Genomic DNA, 22,980 nt, shown 5'->3' on the forward strand with positions numbered 1-22,980 from the left:
AATCTGATTTTTTTTTTTAATTTTATTTAATCAAAGTTAAGACGTGGATAAACATAAATACAGCATGGGTACTTCAGATCATTCTTCATATTTGTGTACAGACTGATGGATGTAATCCCAATGAAACCTGCAGTCAATGAAGTGCATACAGCCTTCCCCCCACACACACACAAAAACAAAACCCAATTAAAAACAAAACAAAAACAAAAAACAACAAACCAAACCACGCAGACAATCTCAGCACACACTCTCATTACAAATGATTCATACATAAATAGGTAGAGGGTGCAAACAAGCTAATATGCAAACACGTATAACCTCTCGTTAATGGGAAAAAAAACAGAAGCAGCCATAATGATTAAAATACATTCAGTTACTGATAACTAGTTGTGCCATACAAGGCATTATCAAAAAAAAAAAAGGAAATTGTGCTGCAGAGAAAAGCTATATACAACAAGAAAATAAACTGCAAAGTTAACGCATGCATGTTTTATCCTGGAAAAGCACAGCCCTCCAATATTTTCTCCACATTTGTTATAAAAGCCCTCTGCACTCAACTAAAATGAAAATGATCTTAAAGGATAATACTTGTAAAGTTTACTTAAGTCTTCAGCCACAGAAAACTGCAATGAAAATAAATGTTCAGTCATTTTCAAAACAAAAAAACAAAAACAAAATCTATTCATCTGATGACATGCATGATTAAAAGGTCTAGGCAAGATACACTGCTCTACATTCCTGATGACTAAGGAAAAAAGCTCAAGTCAATTTCATTTGCAGATGGTCAGAGGATTTTGTATTCCAGCAGAAGCAGCAGTTCAGATCTTCTGGATCTTTTCCCCAACAACTACAGGATTCTCTTTTCTGATTTTCTCAGCAGCATCAGCTTTGTAATTGTAAGAGCAACTGTGTACATCTGAATAACGGTGCATACCACAGTAAACATTTCCACACCGACACTCAAACCCTGTGGACAGAAATATTAGCTTAGACATTTCAACATTCTTAATTATACCAGTCTGTTTTAAATCCTGAATGTGTTCACTCACTAGCAATAAATCTCAGTCACCAGTGTCAATCAGTCAAAGAGCCTCTGCTGCAGAAAGCATAAGAATCACAAATCATCATTTTTAAGCGATTACAGAAAGGTTTGACATGGCCATTCCTTCCTGCCACATGACACACTAGCACAGAACACCTTCCTAGAGACCTCCTGCTCTTTTTCTTTATGAATCTTCACCCCACAGAACTCAAGTTTTCTTAGGGCCTTTCACTGAACCACTGCAAAGCTGGTTAGTGAACAGCAGCAAACTATCATCCAATTCCTCAGCTAAGCAGACTTCCAAAGGGAAGTATGTGGAATTAGGAATTTCACTTAAAGACAGGAAGCTGAAAAACAAAATAATACATCAGTGACGAAACCTGGTAAGAGCCAAGCTGAAAGCACCTTTAGCCAAGTCTGATTTTGAACCAACAAGATGACCAGGCCTTTTTTCCCCTTAAGAGAACCTCTGAAAGGTCCAAAGCCTAAACCAGTCTCTCTAAGAAAAGTAAAATCAGAATTTCTTACCAGTAAGTCCAACCTTCTTCCTGCACATGAAACAACGATTCTTTTTCTGTTTTGGTTTGTCAAGTGACTTGTCTTGTTCTTCAGGTGTAGGCTCTGCATTCTCTGACACTGAAGCTAACATTAAAAAAAAAAATAATAAGAACAATGGGGGGAACAAAAGCCTGTTTCTCTCCCCTTCCTCTGTTTAAGTCATACAATAATCTAAAGTGCTCATTGTAAATTTAGGTTCTGGAGTTAGCCCTTCTTCTGCAGTTTCCATGTCTGCAGTGTAATGGACTCTCAACAGTGGTACTGGAATGACTTTCGAGAATTCACTGAATGCTCAAAGTTCACAGTACAAAAAATCCCACAGAAACAGCATAATTAAAAATTAGGTTTAAGAGTAACATTCAGTGCTGTCAGATTTGGGAAGAAAACCTAACACCATGTGTTCCCACAAGGGTTACTAGTCTGGTTCCTAAAGTCTGCTTGTAAGAAGCAATGTATTTTTTAGGATTAGTTGAGTAGAATACTACCTTTCAAATACTGAATCAACACTATTTTTGCTGAATGCTGCAGTATTGAGGCCACACAAAACACAGCATTTCAGAACAATCTCTACCACTGTGACACTGCTGCTCTTGTACACCTGGAAAAAGCCTAAGCAGAGGCTAGTGACCACCTGGGGTGAGACACCATTAGCTAGATACAGACTTACAGAGAAGTATGTTATGCTGAAACCCAGAAGGAAGCAGGCAAACACTTCATTTTAAATACACTTTTGCTAAGACAGCTTCCAACCTATTTTAACATTCTTCCACATCTGCAAGAGACAGGTTACCAGTTGTCTGGGAGAATGTAAACAAGTAATGGTAGTATTCGCCTGACCCTGGTAAAAATAGAAATTGGCTGGTTTTCCTCTAGTATTTGCACATTCCTTACATTACAAACAGAAATAGAAACCAGAAAACCCAACTTCACTTCGAGGAAGGCTAAGAGGCAATCTCTGCCTACCAGTCATTGCTAGATCACAGTAGGACAAGTCTCCAGTGACAAAGGTACAGGGAGGATAGGAGCATTTGCAGAAAAGACAAAGAACAAAATCAGGCTCCAGCTGGGAGGACTGTCAATGGAAGCAGAGCTAGAACCAACGTTGTAAAGAAGGGAATAAAACAGCAAGCTCAGACATTTTTCAGGGAAAAATCTGCAGGCACCTCTGTGCAGCTGGGCTCTTGTTAGGCTGAGCCTGTCAGATGCAGTTCTGTGCTAGTTCTAGGCCAGCCAACTGCTACTGTGCATGACAATTCCAGAGGGGCTTTTTCCTGTGCTGCTATTCTGATTTTTTTTTTTTTAAGAGTAAAGGGCACTTTCCACTTCTGCAATGTATCAAAACATGTTACTCTGTTCCAAGCAACATCAATGGGTAGCACTATATCCAACTACCAGCAAAAGGTATTGCCCAAGTGGACAGTATATTCCAAAGGTTAATCTAGCAAAGATACTGTAACACGTGGTTTAATAAATCCTTTAAAAATCACCATCTATGTTACAAGCAGAGCTCTTCTTTGTGCTTAAATCTATAAAAATTGATAGGTTGCCAAAAAAAAAGTTCAACAGCTTTAAATGGCTGTTAAAGGGCACATTTCTGAGTGGACAGATTTGCTAGATAAGAAAAATACTTTGAAAGCAGTAAGGATTAAAAGATGCAAGGTAAGTATCAGAAGTGGTAAGACTCACTCAAATGAACTCTTGCAGTGTTATAGGAAACAGATATTGCAGTGTTTATTAATTAGGCAAGCTTCATGCCATGAATTAGCAGTGAGCAGCTAACATTCTTAAGTTTGCATTTCCTGTTATAGCAAAATCCAGTTACCTCAGTAGAAGTTTCACTGATAGCTTCTGTAACTATGTGCTAAATCTACAAAAAAACCTGGCACTGTTCCCTGCATAACAAGGCTCTCTAATACATACATACTTACATTTTCTTTGTGCGTATGGTGCTCACATTAAAAAGGATTAAAATATTTAAGGACTGCTGCTCACTGTAGAATTGAGCGGGAAGATGCTGCTGCTGCCACAAGTCACTTCTTATCTACTGTAGTAACCATAAATTTTACATCTCAATTAGCTTGTGCATAGAAGCCAGAGATTTGACTCAAAATCCTCAATGATGATCATGAATATCCCAACTGCTAAGCCACGTTTAGATGGCCAAGTGCCAGTGTGAGGTGCCCCATCTATAAGGTGGCTGTGATGAATGCAATAGAGAAAAGCCAGGTAAAGGCAATACCACCCAGTTTGGAGCTCACAGGAAACACGTTGCAGCCACTCCCAGCTTCTGTACTTTGTCTGGATTCCATGATGCTGCTGCCTGCTGTGTTTGAACCACTTCCCTCCCTTTGCCCCAGCCCCAGCTCTCCCTTTAGCTGGAGAACAGAAGCACTGGCAGCACCAGAACCAGCTGCCAACTAAAAGGAATGAAGCATGAATGCATTTTTCTGGAGCTGGTAAGTTGTGTTGCCTGCTAGATGTTCCCTGTTTTACAGAGCATGCTCTTAGCTTATGAAAACAAGCAGAGCCTGAATTTTCTCCTAAAGGCAGAAGCTTTTGCTACTGCTTTGCTTGTGCCAACCCCGCTTGAACTTCAGTGTACTCTGACTGAAAACCAGCCATGAGCTAAAAGCACACAGAGCTCTGTGCAACTGCTGCAAGACTCCCAACACCTCATCTGCTCTCTCCTCTCTCCCTGCTCTGGATCTTTTATGTTTATCACCCCTGCATTACCAGATACAGATTTTCAAATAAAAAGGTTCCTCATTCCCACATGAAGAGTATTAGCAGCTACACTTACCTCTTAAGTGCACCTGACCAGACTTAGAAAGAAGAACACCCACTCCTCCAGAAGAATGAAATACAAAGTTAATCCTAAGAAGAAGATCACTACTTCCTCATATTTTAACAGAAAGCTGAAGCAATCAGCTAAAATACAGTTCCAGTGTTAGGAAGAGGCAAATTAAATAAAATAAACCCACACTTATCTACAAAATTTAGTTTTAAATCTCTCATTAAAGTTCTCTCTCCCTGAAGCATTCATCCAGTAATAGGATATCCTGCATTATTTTCTACACTTGTATCATAATTATACTCTCGACCTCTGAGCCGCTGATACCATCACAAAACACTGAAGTATCCATCAATTCCTTTCCAATTATGTCTACTGAGTTAACCCTGCCCTGATAAGGTCCCCTGGAGTTGATGCCATTAGTTCAACAGCATTCATACTAGGTCCAGGCTATCTCCATGTAAAATTCTGTTGCAATTTAATTATTTTAATAGCAATTTTTAAAAACTTAGTCTGCAATGGCTACATTTTAAATTCTTTTACCTCACCAAAAAAATCATAGATGAGCACAAAAAACATGTGACTTCATTGAAAAGAACAGCTATGCACCTTTTATCTAGATAGCTAATCTTAAGTATTTTGATTTTTCAAAATACTAACCACACCATATTACATGATAGATTGCATTTTGCCATGCTAATATATGGAGCTCTCCATTTTAGCAATGGGGTTGAAAATCAGAGCAGCTGTTTTCGTGCTCTGAAATTTTCAGTCTCAAAGAGGCTAAAAGCTCACCCATGAATGACTTATACTTTTAGCCCTATGTACTCGAGTTTTAAGAACTCCAGAACGTATGTGGCAGCGTGCTCCTGATTTCACAAGTTTAATTTACCTTTAAAAACCTCCCTGAAATATGAAGCATGAATCCTAAACCTGGATGGTTTTAAACTCAGAGAAGTGCAGCACCTCTTTACTGCTTGCAGGACTGCTGGGAGGCAGCCCTGTTAATCCCCTGGCTGACAAATAAGCAACCCTGACAGGGCTGCAATATTGACCAAAAGGTACAACAGCCCATGAGGCAATCTAAAGTGAGCTGGAGAAATGCTCAGAGAAAAAGCTGCTACAAAAGCTGGATTGTACCTTAATGCATTTCATTTTAGGTCATCCTCAATGATATGCTCATGATATTTAAGAACATTAAATTACATTTATTGGTCATTATCTAGTGTCTGGGTTTTTTTGCAGTGTTCAGTACCTATTAGCATTGTTACTCAATCACTAAAAGCAAACCCTAGATTTAACTTATTCTACAGTTTTCCTCTATTTCTTTTCTCTCTATTCCTCTTTTGCAATGCATAAAACCAATGAAGACAAACAAACCTGGACTGCTCTTTGGGATTTTTACTCCTTTGTGGTTTAGCTTGTCTGCAAACAGCAAGGACTATGTGCACACAGCTCAAGTCCCATTTAGCTGTCTGCTTTAAAAAATAATCATAGTAATCTAAGAAAGCTTAACTATTCACCTAATCTTTCATTCATTGTTATTGTAGCCTAGTAAATCTTGTTAAGGAGCAAGTTAAGGGGACTTCAGCTACATACAACTACAATAGACTAACTTATTATACAAGGAGCATGAGGCAATTTGCTCCAGAACAGACATTCCAATGAAGCAAGATTTTTATCAGTATAAGTACTGAACAAGTTATCAAAGCAGACATCATTTCTTCTTTTCCTCCCCTACATCAACAGAAGTAGCATTACAAGCTCTTCAGTCTGGGACCAACTCCCACAGTTCTGAGACTTTTCTTTTTTAAATGCTAAAAAGCTAGACAATACTAAAGAACGTTGATTCACACGTTTCTATTACATTCTTGTCAGTAGCCTAAAGCTCAAATTCTGAAATGATATGGGGGGAAAACAAACACTTTAAGATGCACAATAGCTACAACTCAATGAACTCCACTTGACAGCCGTTATAAGCTGCTTTATCTACAAACTTACACTTTGAAAGCAGAAGAATTTAAAACTGGAAACACTAAATTTCCTACAAGTTTTAGTTAAGGGTTAGCACAGAAGCAACTCTTCAGAAAATGAGGTTGACTCTGCCACAGTGAGTTATAAATAGGGATTGTAATTTAGAACTGCAATTACACAGTGGTGGTGTTCTTAGTTTAGAAATCACTATGGTACAAAGAAAAGGACACAGCCGAGTCTTCTAAACACCTAATATAGGTTGATCCTTGAAACACATTCTGTAAATGCAAATATGCTCCCAAAAATCAAAGCTTCTAGTTGAGAAACCTATCTTATCTTCTCATAGAATTTTCTGTAGAGGTGGAGAATGAGAAGTAGCATAAGTTTATCCAAATAGGTAAGGAGACATTCCTCTGAAACTTGCTGAGAAAGTCTTTTCACAGGCCCAAGCCAACCCACAGTAGAAACATCAAAGATGATTTTAAAATAAAGCACTTCCTCCACTCACTCCCCAACCCCCTGGCCTCCCAAAGAAAAAAGACAGTAGATGCTGCAAACCAGGAGTTTTAATGTACAGCTAAGCCAGGCAAGTAAGACACGGCATAAACAGCCTCTTTCAGGCACTGTATGGAAGATAAAGAATCATGAGACTAACAGGAAGAAAAAAGAACAACAGGGTAGTAGGAAGATCAGCTTATAGAGGTTGCCTTTATATTCCTTGATGTGCCACATCCATATCAGCATAGATCTACAGTGCCTGACTGAGGTGTTCTACTTCTGAGGTTCCCAGGAAGGGAAGCTGTAACCTGCACAGGAGCTGGGTTACAGCTGGCATGCAGCACATCCCAGGCTCCCCATACTGGTGAACATGGATGTAGAACCATTTGTTTAATATTCAAAGATATATCAACTAAAAGTCTATCTTCCAAACCTCCCTCTGCTGTGCAAATATATGGAACTTAGGAAGCATAAGCCTTTTTCACCAATTGCTCTTCTCCTGAGCCTGGGTGAGGAGAGACATCATTGATTGTTAAGTGCATGCCTGGTGTGCACTGTCCAAACTGAGGTAAGAAGAGCTCTCAGCTCCATAAAACAAACTAAATAGCAGGTATTAAAACATATGTCTAGAATACAACTTTGTAAGAGTAAACAAGTTTCTAACAATTGTCATCTCAAAGGCTAATCCAAAACAGCAGTAGCATTAAAACCTTTTTTCTGAGTCTTACAGCTACCATTTGTGTGACCAAGAAGGTGGCTTTGCTCAGTGCAGCAGCTGAATAAGGACTCTTCTGTTCCACCCTCAGGTTTAGAAATGTATTTGAAAAGCACAACTTTTGACACCAGAGGTACAATAAAAGAACTTATATTTACCATCTTTAAGTAGAATTACATGTCACATCTGTGGAAAACCCTAACTCCTATGTTTAGATGAGTCTACAGAAACATAATTCTACCCACTAAAGCCTTAGCTGTGTCAGCAGAAGGCAGACTACTTACTGACTTACCTTAAAACACCTTTTATAATGTCTATGGATGACAAGTCTGAACAAGGCTGGTACACTATCTGGCATTTTTCTATTTTCCTAAGAAATACTATTAAAAACTTTAGTTTTAAGCTCTGCAAGCCTGCACATAAAAAGGAAAAAAATATTGGAGAAAAAACCTGTATATTGTACCAGCAATATGGATTTTAGTCCAATAGAGTAAAAAAATCACCCACTCAGACATTTTCCTTCAAGCAACTAGAATTTGTGGTTTGGTAATTTTATTTCTGATAAACTGTATTTCAGTGAATCAAAATATTCTACCACTACAGTTTATAAGTGTTTCATGTTCATACACAATACTAACACTGTTCTTATAGTAGCTACATTGTAACACTCTGTCACAAATATGCTTATAAAATGCTGTGATATTTGCTGCAAATGGCTACTCTGAGAAGTAACATATTCAAAACTCTATTTAGATGTAATAGCTGTGGCATAAAGACAGAACTGCAGATTGATTTATGATGTGCATTGCTAACCCAAATTAACCCACTTACTACAGTAGATACTGAAATTACTAGTTAAACATACATGTTTTCAGTTTAAGACTTGCTTTTTGAGAGGAAAGTTTATCCGTATTTTCTCTTCTGATTTCACAGAATATTTGGGTTTGAGATAAGCATTCTCTTGAACAGAAGCATATTAAGTACAAAGTTTCTAAAATATTATTCACAAGTTCTGCCTCTGAAAACTAGGCACCAACCTTGCAAATCTTCTGTCTCAGGTACTGTTTTGTCCACAGCTGAACTATCCGGTTGGGATGATGCTACAGATTCTGTTAAAAGTGACTGACTTGACACAGGGCTGGGAGGGCAAACAAAAAAGTTATTATTTTTGAGGCATGTCCATGTTGCACTGAGCATTCCTGAAAAAAATACATTAGGGTACATCTTGATCAAAGAGAATACCAAAACTTCTCCCTCTGGAGTTGTTTCTGTAACCATTTAAAAACAACACGGTGCCTAAGAACACAATCTAAATTGATGAAAAAGAAACTTTTTTTTGTACTCATACTGAATGCAATAAACCAGTTCATCTATAAAAAGAGAAAGAAATATTTTGGGGTAGTTTGGCACACCATCCTTCCACACAGAAGCAACAATGCAACATTCAATATGCAAGGACTTTTATAGCATAAGTCACCAAGATAATTGTAGAGGAGCTACTTTTTGGCTTTCTAGTGATTAGGAACAAGAAAATTGCAGCATGTCAATGTTTCCAGTAACAAGGCATTTGCAGCTGTACACAGAACTCCCTAGATTTTCACAGCGTAAAGTGGTGCTGGCCAAACTTACCCTGTCAACTGTACTGCTAAAATCACAAATTAATACCCTGGTAGTTATGGGAGAGAGATCTGGTACCATCAGTCACTTGCAGCCAAAGTGCTCATCTAGCAGCTCTACTGTGGAGCAAGATAGAGCTGAAGACCCAAGTGAGAGGTAGCATTTGCCCAATTTGTTTCTCTCTTTCCACTTAGGGATTCACTCTGAATGCAAGAAACTGGATTATCCAGCAGCCAGTGAACTAGGAAAGCCCTACCAGTAGTCCCTGACACCACCAGGACATTGGAACTGCAATGTGAATTGCCAGAAACTGCATGTAGGTCTTCTAAGTTAGCTTCTGCAGTACAACACACTAACATCTTCCACTCAAAAATTCGCAATGCACTGCAGTTGTTGTTGGTTGTGTCATTCTAAACTGAAATGCAGCCACTAAACAAACAAATGTTTAGCTTCTACAAATGGAGAGCACTTAGTAAGTCTGAGTGATTTACAAGAGGACATTATGTCTCCTTGAATAATCCAGTTGGAAATTATTTGTTTAATAAGACATCAGTTCCATAGCACAACCTGTACTAAGACTCATATCTTTCCCCTGCTCTAGTATGCTCCACTTTTCACAAAGCAACTGTTTTGTTAACACATTATCATACATTTATTTACAAGTGCTCTAGTCATCAGCTTTCTGCCACTGAACAAAATCCTCAAATTTCTGAGATGGAAAGAGTTCTCCTTTCGTAAACATACAACCAGTCCCACATTTTGTGGGGTCAGAAGACTAGCCAGACAAATCTCTGTAGAGGAGCATGAACCTGGCAATGCTCCTACTTGAGGCTAAATTCTAAAGATGAATTTGCATTTGAATGCCAGATGTAGCTAACAGACCAGCTACTGTTTACTGTGAGATCCCGTGCTTTACAGTTAGTTAAATCTTACTTATTCCTAACCCAGGCATTTAATGATGTAGCAACAGTACACTTCATTTCATCATCCTGATACAGACTTTAAGGTAAAAACACAGAATAGCAGACAGAAACAGTTTACCTTGGCTGCATAGATGAAGTCAATGTAGAATCTAAAGTTGACTGGGTTTCCTGGGCACTGCCTTCTGTGCACTGAACCGGTAAGGACTCAGTTATACTACTGACAGAAGCTGCTGGAAGGAAGGCACTAATGTAAAATGCGTTACACTACTTCCCAGGATTATCAAAGTTATACAATTCTTTTTCAACCCTCACGACATCACCCAGGAAAGTAACTGAATCTCAGCCCATATCACAACGAAACAATTTTACAAAAAGTAATTACATTTGGCCCCATTTCGATCACGTTCCAGCCCCAGGCTTCCAGAAGTTAGAGAACACTGAAGTTTGAAGCTGGAGTTTTAAAATTATTACTATTTTCTGCTAATTAAAGTATTTACAAACAGCTTTCTCAGCATAAATGGCAACATTCTGAAATTTTAAGCTCAGGTTTTGTTAGAAAACCCCAAGATGGACCTGTGAAATTGTACTCTAGGATCCTAATTACAACTTTGGATCAACTTTGAAGTTGTAAAACCTAGATAGCCAGATTTCAATGGAAGCTATTGCTTCATTTTTAGAAGTCAAGTTACTATTAAAGTCAAGGAGGGAAGTCCGCAAGAGTATGCCATGAGATTCCTTGTTGTTAGAATCCAGCCTCAAAGCTCCAGGGAAGCACTCCCTAATCCTCTCTTCCCTTGGCAGAACCTGCTGAAGATGCAAACATCAGGGTGAACAGAGCAGAAAAAAAGCTCCTCCACAGCACGATTACATTATGAGTATTCTCATCCAAGTGCATCCCACAAGGTAAGATATTTGAATAAAATGGTTTGCACTGATGCTCCTATACTTTCAGTATTTGGACATGATCAGGAGAAGTTGCTGTCTACAATATTGTTTTTAGTTGTGCAAACAGAAGTGTGTTAGTGTTACTTACCAGGAGGGCTAATTCTACCATTACTGTTCTGCCTTTGAAGATGTTCTTTGTAGCACACTGAACACATGCCATTTGTACGAGGATTCCCATAAAATCCGCAACCAGTGGAACAAAGCATAGGCACTTGGCTACGGTTGGTTTCTTGAGCCATTTTCGCTTCTTCTATAAACCTGAAATTGATACATACAACACACTATTTAGAAGCCTGAGAATTTTACAGTTGACATTTGAAAATCTGGAGTTTCCTACAGCTCAGCAAAGAGGTATTTTTAAAAAGATGCTTTGCAGGAAACTCAGTGACCTTTCCTAAAGAAAGGATTTATCCATGAAGCCTGTTCAGTAACACAAACACAGCCACACGTATGCTTCGTGTGACCCACACATACAGAGCCATTTTATGGTCACTAACAGAGAAGAGTAGTTTTAGGAAATACTGGAAGTATTACTGCTTCTAGCTGTAAGTTAAGGGGAGGCAGGAGAGGGGGACACCTACACTTAACTGCTCTTGAAATTTGAACACCTGCTGCTGTGAATGAGAACTGTAAAAGGCAAGCATGGTAACATGTCTACTTACTGCATCATAACTAACAACAGTCACCCAAATTTGCAAGTTACTACTGACCAGCGGGTTATTAGTGAAAGACAACACAACTACTTACCACAAAACCTGTATTATGATTTTTCACACGGCAAAAAGAAAATTGCCCTCTCAGTTAAAAGGACTACCTCCAATATACCAGTTGTGGGAAAATATACTAAAAGTGAGAAATAAGAAGATCAATATCCAGGCAACTCATGTAACATCCTTAGATTCAGTTTTCATAAGCGCTGTACCATTTGTGTTTCTGTCCCTGGCTTGCCAAGATTTACAAATCATCTTAAAACAAGAAAATTACAGCCAATGACCATTTTCAATGATGTTCTGAGTCTCTCAATAATTCTCAAATGGTCACTTGTAAATCAGTTACTGTTACCAAGAAAATTAATTTTTCATTTTTTGCCATCCTCCATAAATACTTTTTTGGCTTTTTTGTGTCAGTTTGTTTGAAAGAAAGAAAAAAGTTTCTCATTAAGAAATTAAGTATATTAAGGTACCAATTATTTGATTTTAGATTAAAAATTAGGCTAGTTTTAACTGTTGCAAGTCAAATCAAAGATAAACAATATTACTGAAAAAAAATAAAATCAATCTTTCACATAATATCAACATCTATTTCAAAAGCAGATAAAATAAAATCTAGAGGGGAAGGAGTTGCAAGATATTTGAATACTTCACCAGCTGCCAAGTCATAAAACTAGATTAAACCACAGTAAGAAGTGCACCAGGGTACAAAAATTTCCTTTTATGTAAAATGCATTTGAACCCAATACAAACAAATTTCTTATTATTTTGTTTTTGACAAATATGTTCATTGCCTCTTACACCCACACCCACTGCATTTTGTTTTTATTTCCCCAAAGCATACAAAATTGATACCTCAAAAGTGAAACTTTTAGTTGCAAAGCTAACAGCTACCAAACAACTGTCAAGTCTTCTGTTCACAGGAATAAGCTACCCTACTCCAAGGATGAGAAAGTGTTCAAGATACAAGACAAGGAAGACACACAGGAAGATGAAATCATTATCTCTGTTAGCATCTTACTCAGCTTCAACCTGCAACTAAGCTTATTTCAGCTGTTTGACTGTACTCCCCCACCCCAATACAGAAGCATTTGCTTTCTACATACAAAGCCCCCATTGACCTCAGACGACAGCTAAATTTGATTTTGCTGAAGTACTGTACTTGTAGCTGAAAGAGCACTTTCATCCCTGCCTTTCTCCAGACAGCCCTTTAGAATGGAGCTGCAAGCAGGGCGTGTGGGAATTCAGTTCTTAGGCTGGGCCCAACTTTCAGTGAAGCCATTCCAGGGGAGTGCAAATGAGCACAAGTTTTGTGCTTTGGTAACTCAGACCAATTTAAAGATGAAATGTTACGCAAGTCACTCTTGGCACAGAATGTTTACAATTGAAACACTAATTAAAAAACCACTCCAGACATAGTATTTCAAGGGCTAAGAGATTCAATTTCACAAAACAAATACTAATCTTTTTGATTTTAGACAACAGGACATTAAAAAAACTCTACCACATTAACTTTCAAAGTTTGCTGTGATTACCCTCCTGTTCAATAGTTGGCTTCAAGCAGCACACAGGAACTCAGCAGTAGCACCAGTTACTGCTAATTTTCTTAATCCCCAATACAACCAGGTGCTAATGCAATCACAGCATAACAATTTCTAACATAGATGTAAAAAAAAAAAGTATGCTTCAATTCAATAAACAAGTTGTGAAAGGTGCACAAAGATGCCCAGAAGATAAACAAGAAAAGCTGGACTGAGTTCCAGCTAAGCCAGTTTCAGAGCTCATTAACCAGTGGATCCTGCCACCAGCCAAAGCACAAGCCACTGGCATGAGGTTCCAGAACACTCAAATCTCCAAGGGGAAGTGCCAGGGATTCTTCTGAAGAGTTTTATTAAAAGCCACAGGAAGTGGAAGATCCCTCATTGGTTGCTAATATTCAGGGAACAAAATGGAGAAGAGATAGGATCAAACTGATGCAATGTTATGAAGTAAAATGAGAAAGAAGTTGAACCAATTAAAGAGCTTGCTGCAATCAGAAGGGGCAATTGCATACACTACCCCCCAATTAGTGTCCTAAGCCACCAAAAAGAAACCCACCAGGAAAAAAAAGGGCCATCACCACCATAGAAAGTTTTTTGACAGTTCAGTGAGCTCAATCAGGTCACACGGGTGGGGGGGGAAGAAAGAAAAATGCACCACACAGAGAGGAAAAACTCTGGAACTGCTGCGAGGGATGACATGTGACCAGGAGGGACAACACACATAGGACCACCTCTTTCAGCAGCCTGTAAGCTCCCAGATGAGATGGCTGAACTGATCTATCTGAACCCTGAAGCCAGAGAATGTAAAACCAGTATAATCAGCTTCCACTCCCCAGCTTCTCACTCCTCCCCATGCTCTTCCCTCCCTCTCAGTGCTTATGTGCACAGAAATCAATCAAGGAAGAGATCAAACCTGGAAAACCAACTGCTTATTCTTTTGCCAACTAGTTTTAGCACAGATTGGTTTCCAAGACTGTGTTTGCCACGTGTGCTGTTTGGGCATGAGAGAGGGTCGTGCTGAAGACATGTGTGGAACCACTTGTTTCAGGAGCACAGCAAGCATAAGGCAATAGGAGAACTGTTAGCCAAAAACAGGCATTGAAAATGTAAGAGAGCAGAGATCCAAGTATGATGGTTCCTGCCACTGCACTTCAGACATGCCTCTCCTGTACACATCTACCAGTGCAGGAGGACAAAGGCCAAGATGACACAGCACTGTGCCTCAGGGATTTTTCTTCCTCACCACTGCATGGTAGGAATCAAACATCCACAAGCAGAGCAGCCTGACTGTCCCCATCTCAGCAAGCATGAACAGCAAGAGATTACTGAACAGATGTTTTAAGGGGAAGGAAGACCTCCCCTCACCCTAGTTCTTGGCTCAGCTTCAGATTTTGTTTCAAAACTGTGCATAGTTCCTTGTGTAGGAAGACCCATAGTATTGCTGAGCCTGACCACCACATAAGTCAGTAAAGGAGGGCTGTCCCTGGAACTGCACCCTTGGAAATGCTGCAAGAGGGGTGAGCTGCTCCTGTACCCCAACCCTGCTGAGCAGCCCCAGCCCTCCAAGTCAGATCAGCTCATCCATCTGATGGAAAAAACAAGAATATTGGATTGGAGAGCTTGCTGATCTGACAGAAGATCAGCCCTAGAGAGCTGACATACAGTGCAAAGGAAGTGACAAAGCTAAAAATAGGATCACCCTCTTCAGGGGCAGCTAGCCCTTGATGAGCACCAAGCCTACTGTAAAATACATCCTCAGTGCCTCTATCCATAATTTCAAAACCGGTCTCCCAGCTTTGCTCCAATACAAAACCTGAAACTTCATAGCTGAAGTGTCAACAAGGTCTTGGGATCAATATGGATACATGTATGTCCTGCTCAGTTTAAGGTGTCAAAAAACAAACGTGAAGCTTGTAAAGCTGCTGGAAATACCTCTGGGCTCTGCCTGTTCCCCCGAGCTGTGCTTGCACATTCATAGGGTCATCCTGTTACTCTGAATACAGAATTGGTCCATTTTAAAAGACAAACAACCAAACTCTTTACAATATTTTAAGCATGTTCCCTGCTTTGCTTTACAGTTGAGTTGTATAACCAGTTGCACGAGCACTAATGAGAAGGAAGTGCACTAGAGGGAAGGGCAAGAGCCTTATACAACCCCTCAGCGCAGCCCCAGAACACCCACTGTGTTGAAGATTAAGGAATAAATGGCCTCTTTTTGTATTAGCTAAAAATTGCTAAGCTTAAGATAAAATTACCTCTGATAATTTTTCTTCTCAAAAATATTTACTGCCACAAGAAACATCAGAGCACACAGCTTTGCAGGCTAAGTCCTTTTCTACCCCTTCCCTGTTACTCCTGCCATACACAAATTCATGCATCCATAAGATGTGCCAACTGCTGCTGCTGCTACAGGTCCTACCATTCATTCACCCCTCATTAGTGCACGTCCTCAGAGTACACCATTCTCTGTACCAAGCAAAAACCACAATAAATCATATTAAGGACATTCCTGATTATAAAATGTATAGAACTGAAGCTGCAGAAACACTAAAGTAGGGTAAGTCTTTGGGATACCAGGTTCTCTGGGAAAAGAGCTGCCTCTTTCAATACTCCACAAATCAAGTAACAAAATACTTGTGTATGTTGCACACTTCCCCACAGAGGCACTATGATACTGGTCTTTCTTCCTACTTTTTTTTCCTTTTAATTAAAATGTTTACAGGCTACTAGTTCCAAAAAACTGATACCCTAGCTTTATAGGCTTCAAATGTTAATCAGTAAGATCAGAGAGAGCAGCATTTAGCAGGATTAAACACACAAGGTTTAGAAATAATCTCTTTTCCCCCTCCCCCTCTCAACAAGACAAAAAAAAAATTCCACACAGAGGACAGCCTTCCCTTCATCTGTCTTCCCCAAAGAAAATGGTCTCTTGAATTCTAGTTGTCCCCTACTTGAAGCTGTGACAGGAAAAGTGAGCAGATCTTCACATTTGCTACTCCAGCTCAAGTACAGTCTCATGTTTGGCAAACACGCCTAAAAATCCTGACTGCTATGGGAAGGATCCCTCCCAAATGCTAACGCTGAAGCAGAAGAGACCACCCAAACAGCATTCTGCTTCAGCTGCAATACCAAACCAGTCTGAACCATACCTCGAAAATGCTTCTCAAAAAACAAAGCAGAACACTTAGTGTAAGCTACTCTCTTCACTGTCAAAGATGAATGCATTGAGAGATTTCAGCTGACAATCACCTCGAAGGATAAATCCCATTTTTAACAAGTGATTAAAAAACTCCCCTCTTTTATCATAATCACCTTTACAAGGAAGTAGTTCAGCACTGACTAAAGTAGCACCAGTACTAATGGCCATTTTCCCTTTGTGCTAATTAAGCAAGGAAGAAACTGCAAAAATAATGATTTCTGCTGCTTAAACATAAAAAACTTCATCCCAGGCACAAATAAAAGCCAGGTATGAAGTTGTGCAGACAAAAATGCATTCCATTTTAGAGCACGTAGTGGTATAGATGTGATACCACCTCTATCACCATTTGAAAAGGCATGTTGGTACAAAAAAACAACAAATAGGAAATTAATTCCTCTACAGGCTTATGAAAGCAAATGGCAAATAAAGGCCTAAGAGCAGAGCTCTGTTAAATCTTGCTGTAGACCTTACCAAAGCACAATTTGCAGAGACACAGCTGCTCAGGTGAAGCAGGACACTACTAGGGGTATAAAGCACTAGATTCACAAATTAATAGCAACTTACAGAACAGTCTTGTTTTCTTTTTACTCTGTTGTTCTCTCCCAAAAGGCCCCAATTTACATTCACTGAGCAGTCATTTGTAGCTGCTTTAAGGCATTACCATGTCCCAGCAACTTGCTATGGAGCCAAAAAGAACTGGCAGATTTGAATAGGGGCCTCAGTCATTACAGTTCAGCCCAGTTTGCTGGTTGCAGTCAGACATGTCATTTCATCCACAGCTCACCCTGGCTAAAACACTACAGCTGGTTCAGATTTGCCAGCATAGCTACATGTGTAGTTACACTCTGACCCAGTTTCATCAGAATGCTTTGAGTTAAAAAAAGTGAATATGGTTAAGGACAACTATGCAAGCAGATCTGTAAGGGCAGTGACCTCTTTGTTCTTGTAGCAGCAGAACACACAGCTGCTGCATTTTTCAAAACACAGGAGTTATCCAACTTCCTCAGCACCAAGAGAATCCATGCATTTTAAAGCTTTCAATTCATTCCAGTAGGCCTCCAGTTTTCTTCCTGCTCACAACTGAACAGTTTTAAGTTGCAATTTGAACTACTGAAGCAGAACTTACAAAATTACTTAATATCAAAACCAAAGTGTTTGAACTAGCGACCAGAGACTTAAATATGTTCTCTCAACTCACTTGACAAGTTACCAATATCTAATTGTGTTCCAGTTTATTCCTGTTGGAACAGCTTTTTATTTTTGTTTCATGCATAGGCTTATTTTAGGCTAAAATCAAGCACTTTTATTAGACACTCTCAGCAGAAACTTTACAAAAACATGGAAAGAGTTACTGAAGTCTTTTTCTTCACTTCTAGTCAGCAAGTTCAAATCCTTCAGTACAAGACTTCATATATAAGAAAAATCTGGACCCTCAAGAAAGCTACATTCCCTGTACAGCATAAATCCCAGATTTGAGATAGAAGACAGACTGTGGAGAGTCATGTTGAGGGGAAAAAAGAGCCACAAATATGAGAGAAAGTTCAGAAAAGAGAATGTTCAGGTCTTAGGAAGAAGGAACATCAGCAACTTTCATAATTAATCTGAGCCAGAATATCATACTACCAATGTTACATCATTATACAAGCCAGGAACACTTGGTATAGACAAAGCCTCCAGTGTATATTGCAAACTACAGCTGTCTGCTCTTGTACTCAAGGTTAGAAGGGAACAAGAGAACATTTCACTATAACCTCTTCACTCTTACTAGGCAAGAACAAAGACACACAGATTGTATGCTGGTATCAAGAAGATCACTAATAATAAGGATTCAGCTTTCTATGCTTGTCTGCATACACTATTAATAGATGTCACTTTGAAAGCATAATTACTATTTGTGGCCATGCTCAACCTTTGCAAAGCACGAATGACTAGAACCAAAGATTAACTGCTGTAAAACAGACTATCTTAGAAACTCTCATTAACTCATGTAAATGCATCAAAGTACTTGCAGTGACCACTTCAAGTCTACAAACAAAATCAAGAAGTATAAGCAACTTATTTAATTTCCAGACATTCTAGTACAGTGACCATACCAAATAAAGGGTTAATTCCATGAAGTTCACTAGCAGGAGTAATCACTTTTTGTTTACATGGGATTTCAAAGAGGCAAAGTACAGACAAAAAGAGTTTCATGAAAGTGTTGGAATTCCAGAAAGCTGCCACACAGAGCTACCAGCTTTCACTATCTGATGGTGGGGCTTTTGGGGGAATGACCACTATTTTATGCTGAAGCATCTAGTAACTGCTGTGGGATCCAAGATACTTAGTGCAGCACTCTTCATAAAGCCTTGAAGAATTTTCCTCCTATTTATCATGTATTTCAATTTGAGCCTAAAAAAGTAGCAAACCACAACTCAAGATATCAAGGATTATCACTGTTGGTACATTGAAGCATGTATATTTGGGACCCTTAGTTGTTCAAGACTAACACTGCAACACCACTAGAATTAGGGCCTTGCATATGACAGCATCCAAACTTTGTGAAATTCAAAGAAACACCATTTTTCCTCTTAGAAAACTTAACAGCCTCTTATTTACTTCTTATTCCCCAATAGGGCAATACACTTGTGAGCAACCCCAGTTAATCCTGGAAACTCCAGTCCAGAGAAGTGTGGAGATACCTTCCAGAAATAGCACCATTAGCTTCTGTCTCTTCAGTGATGACTATCAGAAAATCTAAGCTGACAAAGCCTCCTTTTTGGAGAGGTCAACCTGAATGCAACTGAAAAAAACCCCACCAAACCAAAACCCAAACACACCACAGAAGTCACTTCTCCTGTTCAAAAGGAGAACCAGCAAATAACCACTGGAGCTGGATATGCTTGTTTACAGCAAGACAAAACAGGGACCTTCAATAAACACTGAAAGCACTGAGAGCAACACAGTAACTATAGCTGTTCTGTACAAAGTAGAGACAATTTCTGAGAGAATTACAGACCAACAAAAGTGAGCATGAGAAAACAGCATACCACATGTTTTGGGAAGCTGTTTTTGTACTGGTATCTCTGGGAGAATCATTGTGAGAGAAGTCCAAGAAGCATACCTGAGGAATGCAGAGAAGACAGTGGCCAGCCACTCCACTGTCCATGCTGTCCTACCCAAAGCATTGCATGTCCATACACAAGCCACAGGGGAGACCAAAGCATTTTTCTCCCAAAATGTAAGGCTGTACTTACTCTTGTTAGGCTACTCAGATCACCCAAGATTTAAGGCTAGAGACAGACAGGCTAAGCAGGTCCATTTTTGGAAGATGGCTGTCTCCATGACAAGAACGTCAGACAAACCTTACATAAAGTTACATTAGGAGTTGTAGGTTCCATCACAAATAACTGAGCATGCTTTTAGGTAGGGTTTGCTCTGGCATCTCTGCTCTAGAGGAGTAGGAATTCAGGAGCTACACCCATTAGAAAAAAATCAAACCATCTCAGTAATCTCTTGTCAGCCAGCAGTCTGCTGTGTCAGCTCTCACAAACCACAGTTTTCATCAAGTGTGGGTGAACCGGTGTCAGGCTGCACTAGTTGCGGACACTGTGAGAGGAGTCCTTTTCTTTCCCCTAGAATTTGTTCTCTCTCATAGCCGTATTTTGTCATTAAGGTGCCTAAACCAAAGACTGCAGGAATCCTCAAGCTGCTCTCCCTATTTCTACAAAGCCCTACAAATGTAGAGTTTACTTGAAATCTGTCAAATTACAAAAATGCCTTATTTTAAAATGCTCTATAGAAGAGAAGAAAGCTACTCTGAAACAGATAGAACAAGATTCTGCTTTCTTTGGCATCATGTACTGAAGCTGACCATCTCAGAAATCAAAGGTTTTGTAAAACTAGAATCAGGAGATTCTAAAGTTCTCTACATTCCTTTAAGATACCAGACCAAAGTTCAAGGGACGCAAGAGGGCGAAAGATAAACCATATTTGATGCTGTAATTTAAAAACAGGTTTGGCTTTACAAACTGATGAAAAATAATATGTAAGAAGGATTCAAACACTTAAAAGATTACCCACATAATTACTGAAAGAACAGATACAGATTCAGTAATCACTTCTTTTCAGCTTCAGTGAATAATCTTCTCTCAATACAGCCTAAGTTTCACTTATTTTAAGCATATCAAACCCAGAAGAGATAAAAGCCGCTCTAACACGAGTTCCCAAAATAGACAGCTTCTTGTTAACAAAACACCTGTTGCTGAGAACTGACAGTAAGCACAAAACACATTATAATTTGTTTTTGTAAACAGCACTATGTAGAATTTTAATTAGCTTATAATGCTACAGTTCTACACGGGTCTAATGTTAAGGGAGGTGCTGCTCTAATATCAGGGTTCCTAGCTGTTAATAAATAAAACCATCATCATCATCATTTCTGGTAGGGCATCTTGAATTCAACTTAACTTCCAAGAACACTGTGATTATCATACATGATGTGTTGCTCTATTTAAAATTATGCACTATGTCTAATTTAAGTGTTCAAAATTATACAATACCCTTACTGTGGTTTGATGGGGAACTCAACCTAAAGCTAAAGCCTGACCAAACAAGGGTATTTAAGGACAAGTTCTCAGCAGAAGAGGTATGATGTTCCCTGTGGCAAAGCTACATTCCTCATCTTTTGCAGTGTACTTAAATTTAGCCAAGGGACTCAAAGGTGCTACTTTGTTTTAACCCTAATGCTATTCTAGGGATTTTGGTTGTTGGGTTTTTTTGCTCCTTAATTATTATTTCAATCACTGGGGAAGCTACATGATCCCAAACAAGTTACTGCATGTCATAATACTAAAAGCTATCACCCTGCACAAAGCATAGGAAAATACACAGCTGATCAGCAGCCACCATGCTGGGTAACTGATATTTATCCATCACTTTAATAAATTGTCAAGTTTCACTGAAGATACAAATATAGCAACTGGTCTCAATATGTTTTGTATCTTTCCTTAGTCTCCTCTCAGCTGTCACCTTATACTGCCTGAAACGCCACAACATGTACACATCCAAGTGCAACCGATACACATTTTCATGCAACCAGCGCAGTTGTTTCATGACACAGGTAACTTCAAGCTTTAGGTACTTCTGCAAGTGTTGCTGGGCCAGAAATTGATTTACCTTTAAGACTTCATTCTTCAAAAATTGGGGTTGGTTCCTCATCTATGGCACAGCTCCACAGCTTTGTGCCAGAAGAGTCAAGGTCAGTGTGCTGCAAGCAGGTGAAACTAGCTAGCTAGTATCAGAACTCAATTCTAAAGCCACACTCACAGTATAAGCCAAGGAAAAAATACACGGATCACCAGGAGGTCAGAGTTAAAATCAAGTAAGAGTTGTCTTGTGTCAGCTTTAACAATCCAAGATAGTGTCAGATTCACAGGAAAGGGGCTAAGGAATGATCAGGAATTTGCCATGTGAGACACTCTCTTTTCTGAAGGTTTCCAAAACTACACCACATGCTCAGATGGAGAGGTCATTACACTGTTTAGGAAAAGCCTAAAAATGATTGGAAGAAACTTGATCGAGGACAACTGGCATTTTTCCCGCTGCCATCACGGCACATAAAATAGGGTTGTTTTTTTATACTTCTCTCCTAAGCTCATAGAGAACAGACTGCATGTATTTCATTTTTTCTCAACTGACAAGAAAGCAGAGCTGACAGCTTTCGAGTAGAAGCCTGCATTGCAAACATTGTGCTTCAATGTGCAATCAAAGATGCCTACTAATACACCAGGTATAAACCTCTAAACTGCCTTTCTGATGATCAAGTTTGATATTCATTCTGTTTTCAGACAAGAAGCAGCTATGTGAGCATGCACTTCTAGTACAATGTCTCCCCCACTTACTGTCCAGAACACTTAGATCAGCAAGTTAAGAGCACAATAGCCTAAAAATAGCATGGCTGGATGCCACTGTCTCCTCATTTATTACGATGGTACCTTTGTACAGAGTTCTTTCTACAATTCTACATAGAAAAATAAAGCCAAAAATGGCTTTAAGGGAGGAACTTGGATCCAAAAGGGCAAAGTTGTTAAGTAGTGCCATGGGATTCCCTCCTTTTCCTCAAGCCACAAAATGAAATTTACATTTTTAGAAACATTTTGAACCATAACTGACTTATCTTTTTACCCTCTTGCAATAGTGATTGTATTCTGCCAGAGAACAGATCAACACGTGACAGAGCAACAACAGCACTTTCTAGAGAAAGAAAAATTCACGACATGAAGAAGTAGGCAAACATTGAAAACACAAGCCAGATCTCTCTCTTCAATCATTTTCCTTGGCATACTAGAGCCTGTATCACACTTTAGCATGGATGAAGAGGGAACAAAATCTGCTCACAAGATAGTGGAACCTCAGCTGCCAGCAAGGTGTGGTTTTCTATCATGATGTTTATTCCCTTCCATACACAAACACCTGCCAATGGAGCT

At 39.3% G+C, this 22,980-nt stretch overlaps 1 protein-coding gene across 8 annotated transcripts in view; it reads right to left on the bottom strand.

Annotated features, from left to right (window-relative positions):
• Window positions 1-2: 2 nt before the first annotated feature.
• Window positions 3-22,980, bottom strand: part of ZFAND6 (zinc finger AN1-type containing 6) — a 36,527-nt gene continuing 13,549 nt past the window's right edge. For 7 of the 8 annotated variants that reach the window (XM_051628130.1, XM_051628131.1, XM_051628136.1 and 4 more), the window contains 5 exons: window positions 11,152-11,321; window positions 10,237-10,348; window positions 8,616-8,716; window positions 1,571-1,684; window positions 3-967 (listed from right to left, as the gene is read on the bottom strand). In XM_051628130.1, coding sequence (XP_051484090.1) covers window positions 819-967; window positions 1,571-1,684; window positions 8,616-8,716; window positions 10,237-10,348; window positions 11,152-11,302 — 627 coding nt within the window. In that variant the 5' untranslated portion in view covers window positions 11,303-11,321 and the 3' untranslated portion in view covers window positions 3-818. The remainder of the gene's footprint in view (window positions 968-1,570; window positions 1,685-8,615; window positions 8,717-10,236; window positions 10,349-11,151; window positions 11,322-22,980) is intronic. The other variant, XM_051628129.1, reaches the window with a different exon arrangement.

The sequence above is a fragment of the Apus apus genome, chromosome 10, assembly GCF_020740795.1.
Source record: "Apus apus isolate bApuApu2 chromosome 10, bApuApu2.pri.cur, whole genome shotgun sequence".
Taxonomy (NCBI): domain Eukaryota; kingdom Metazoa; phylum Chordata; class Aves; order Apodiformes; family Apodidae; genus Apus; species Apus apus.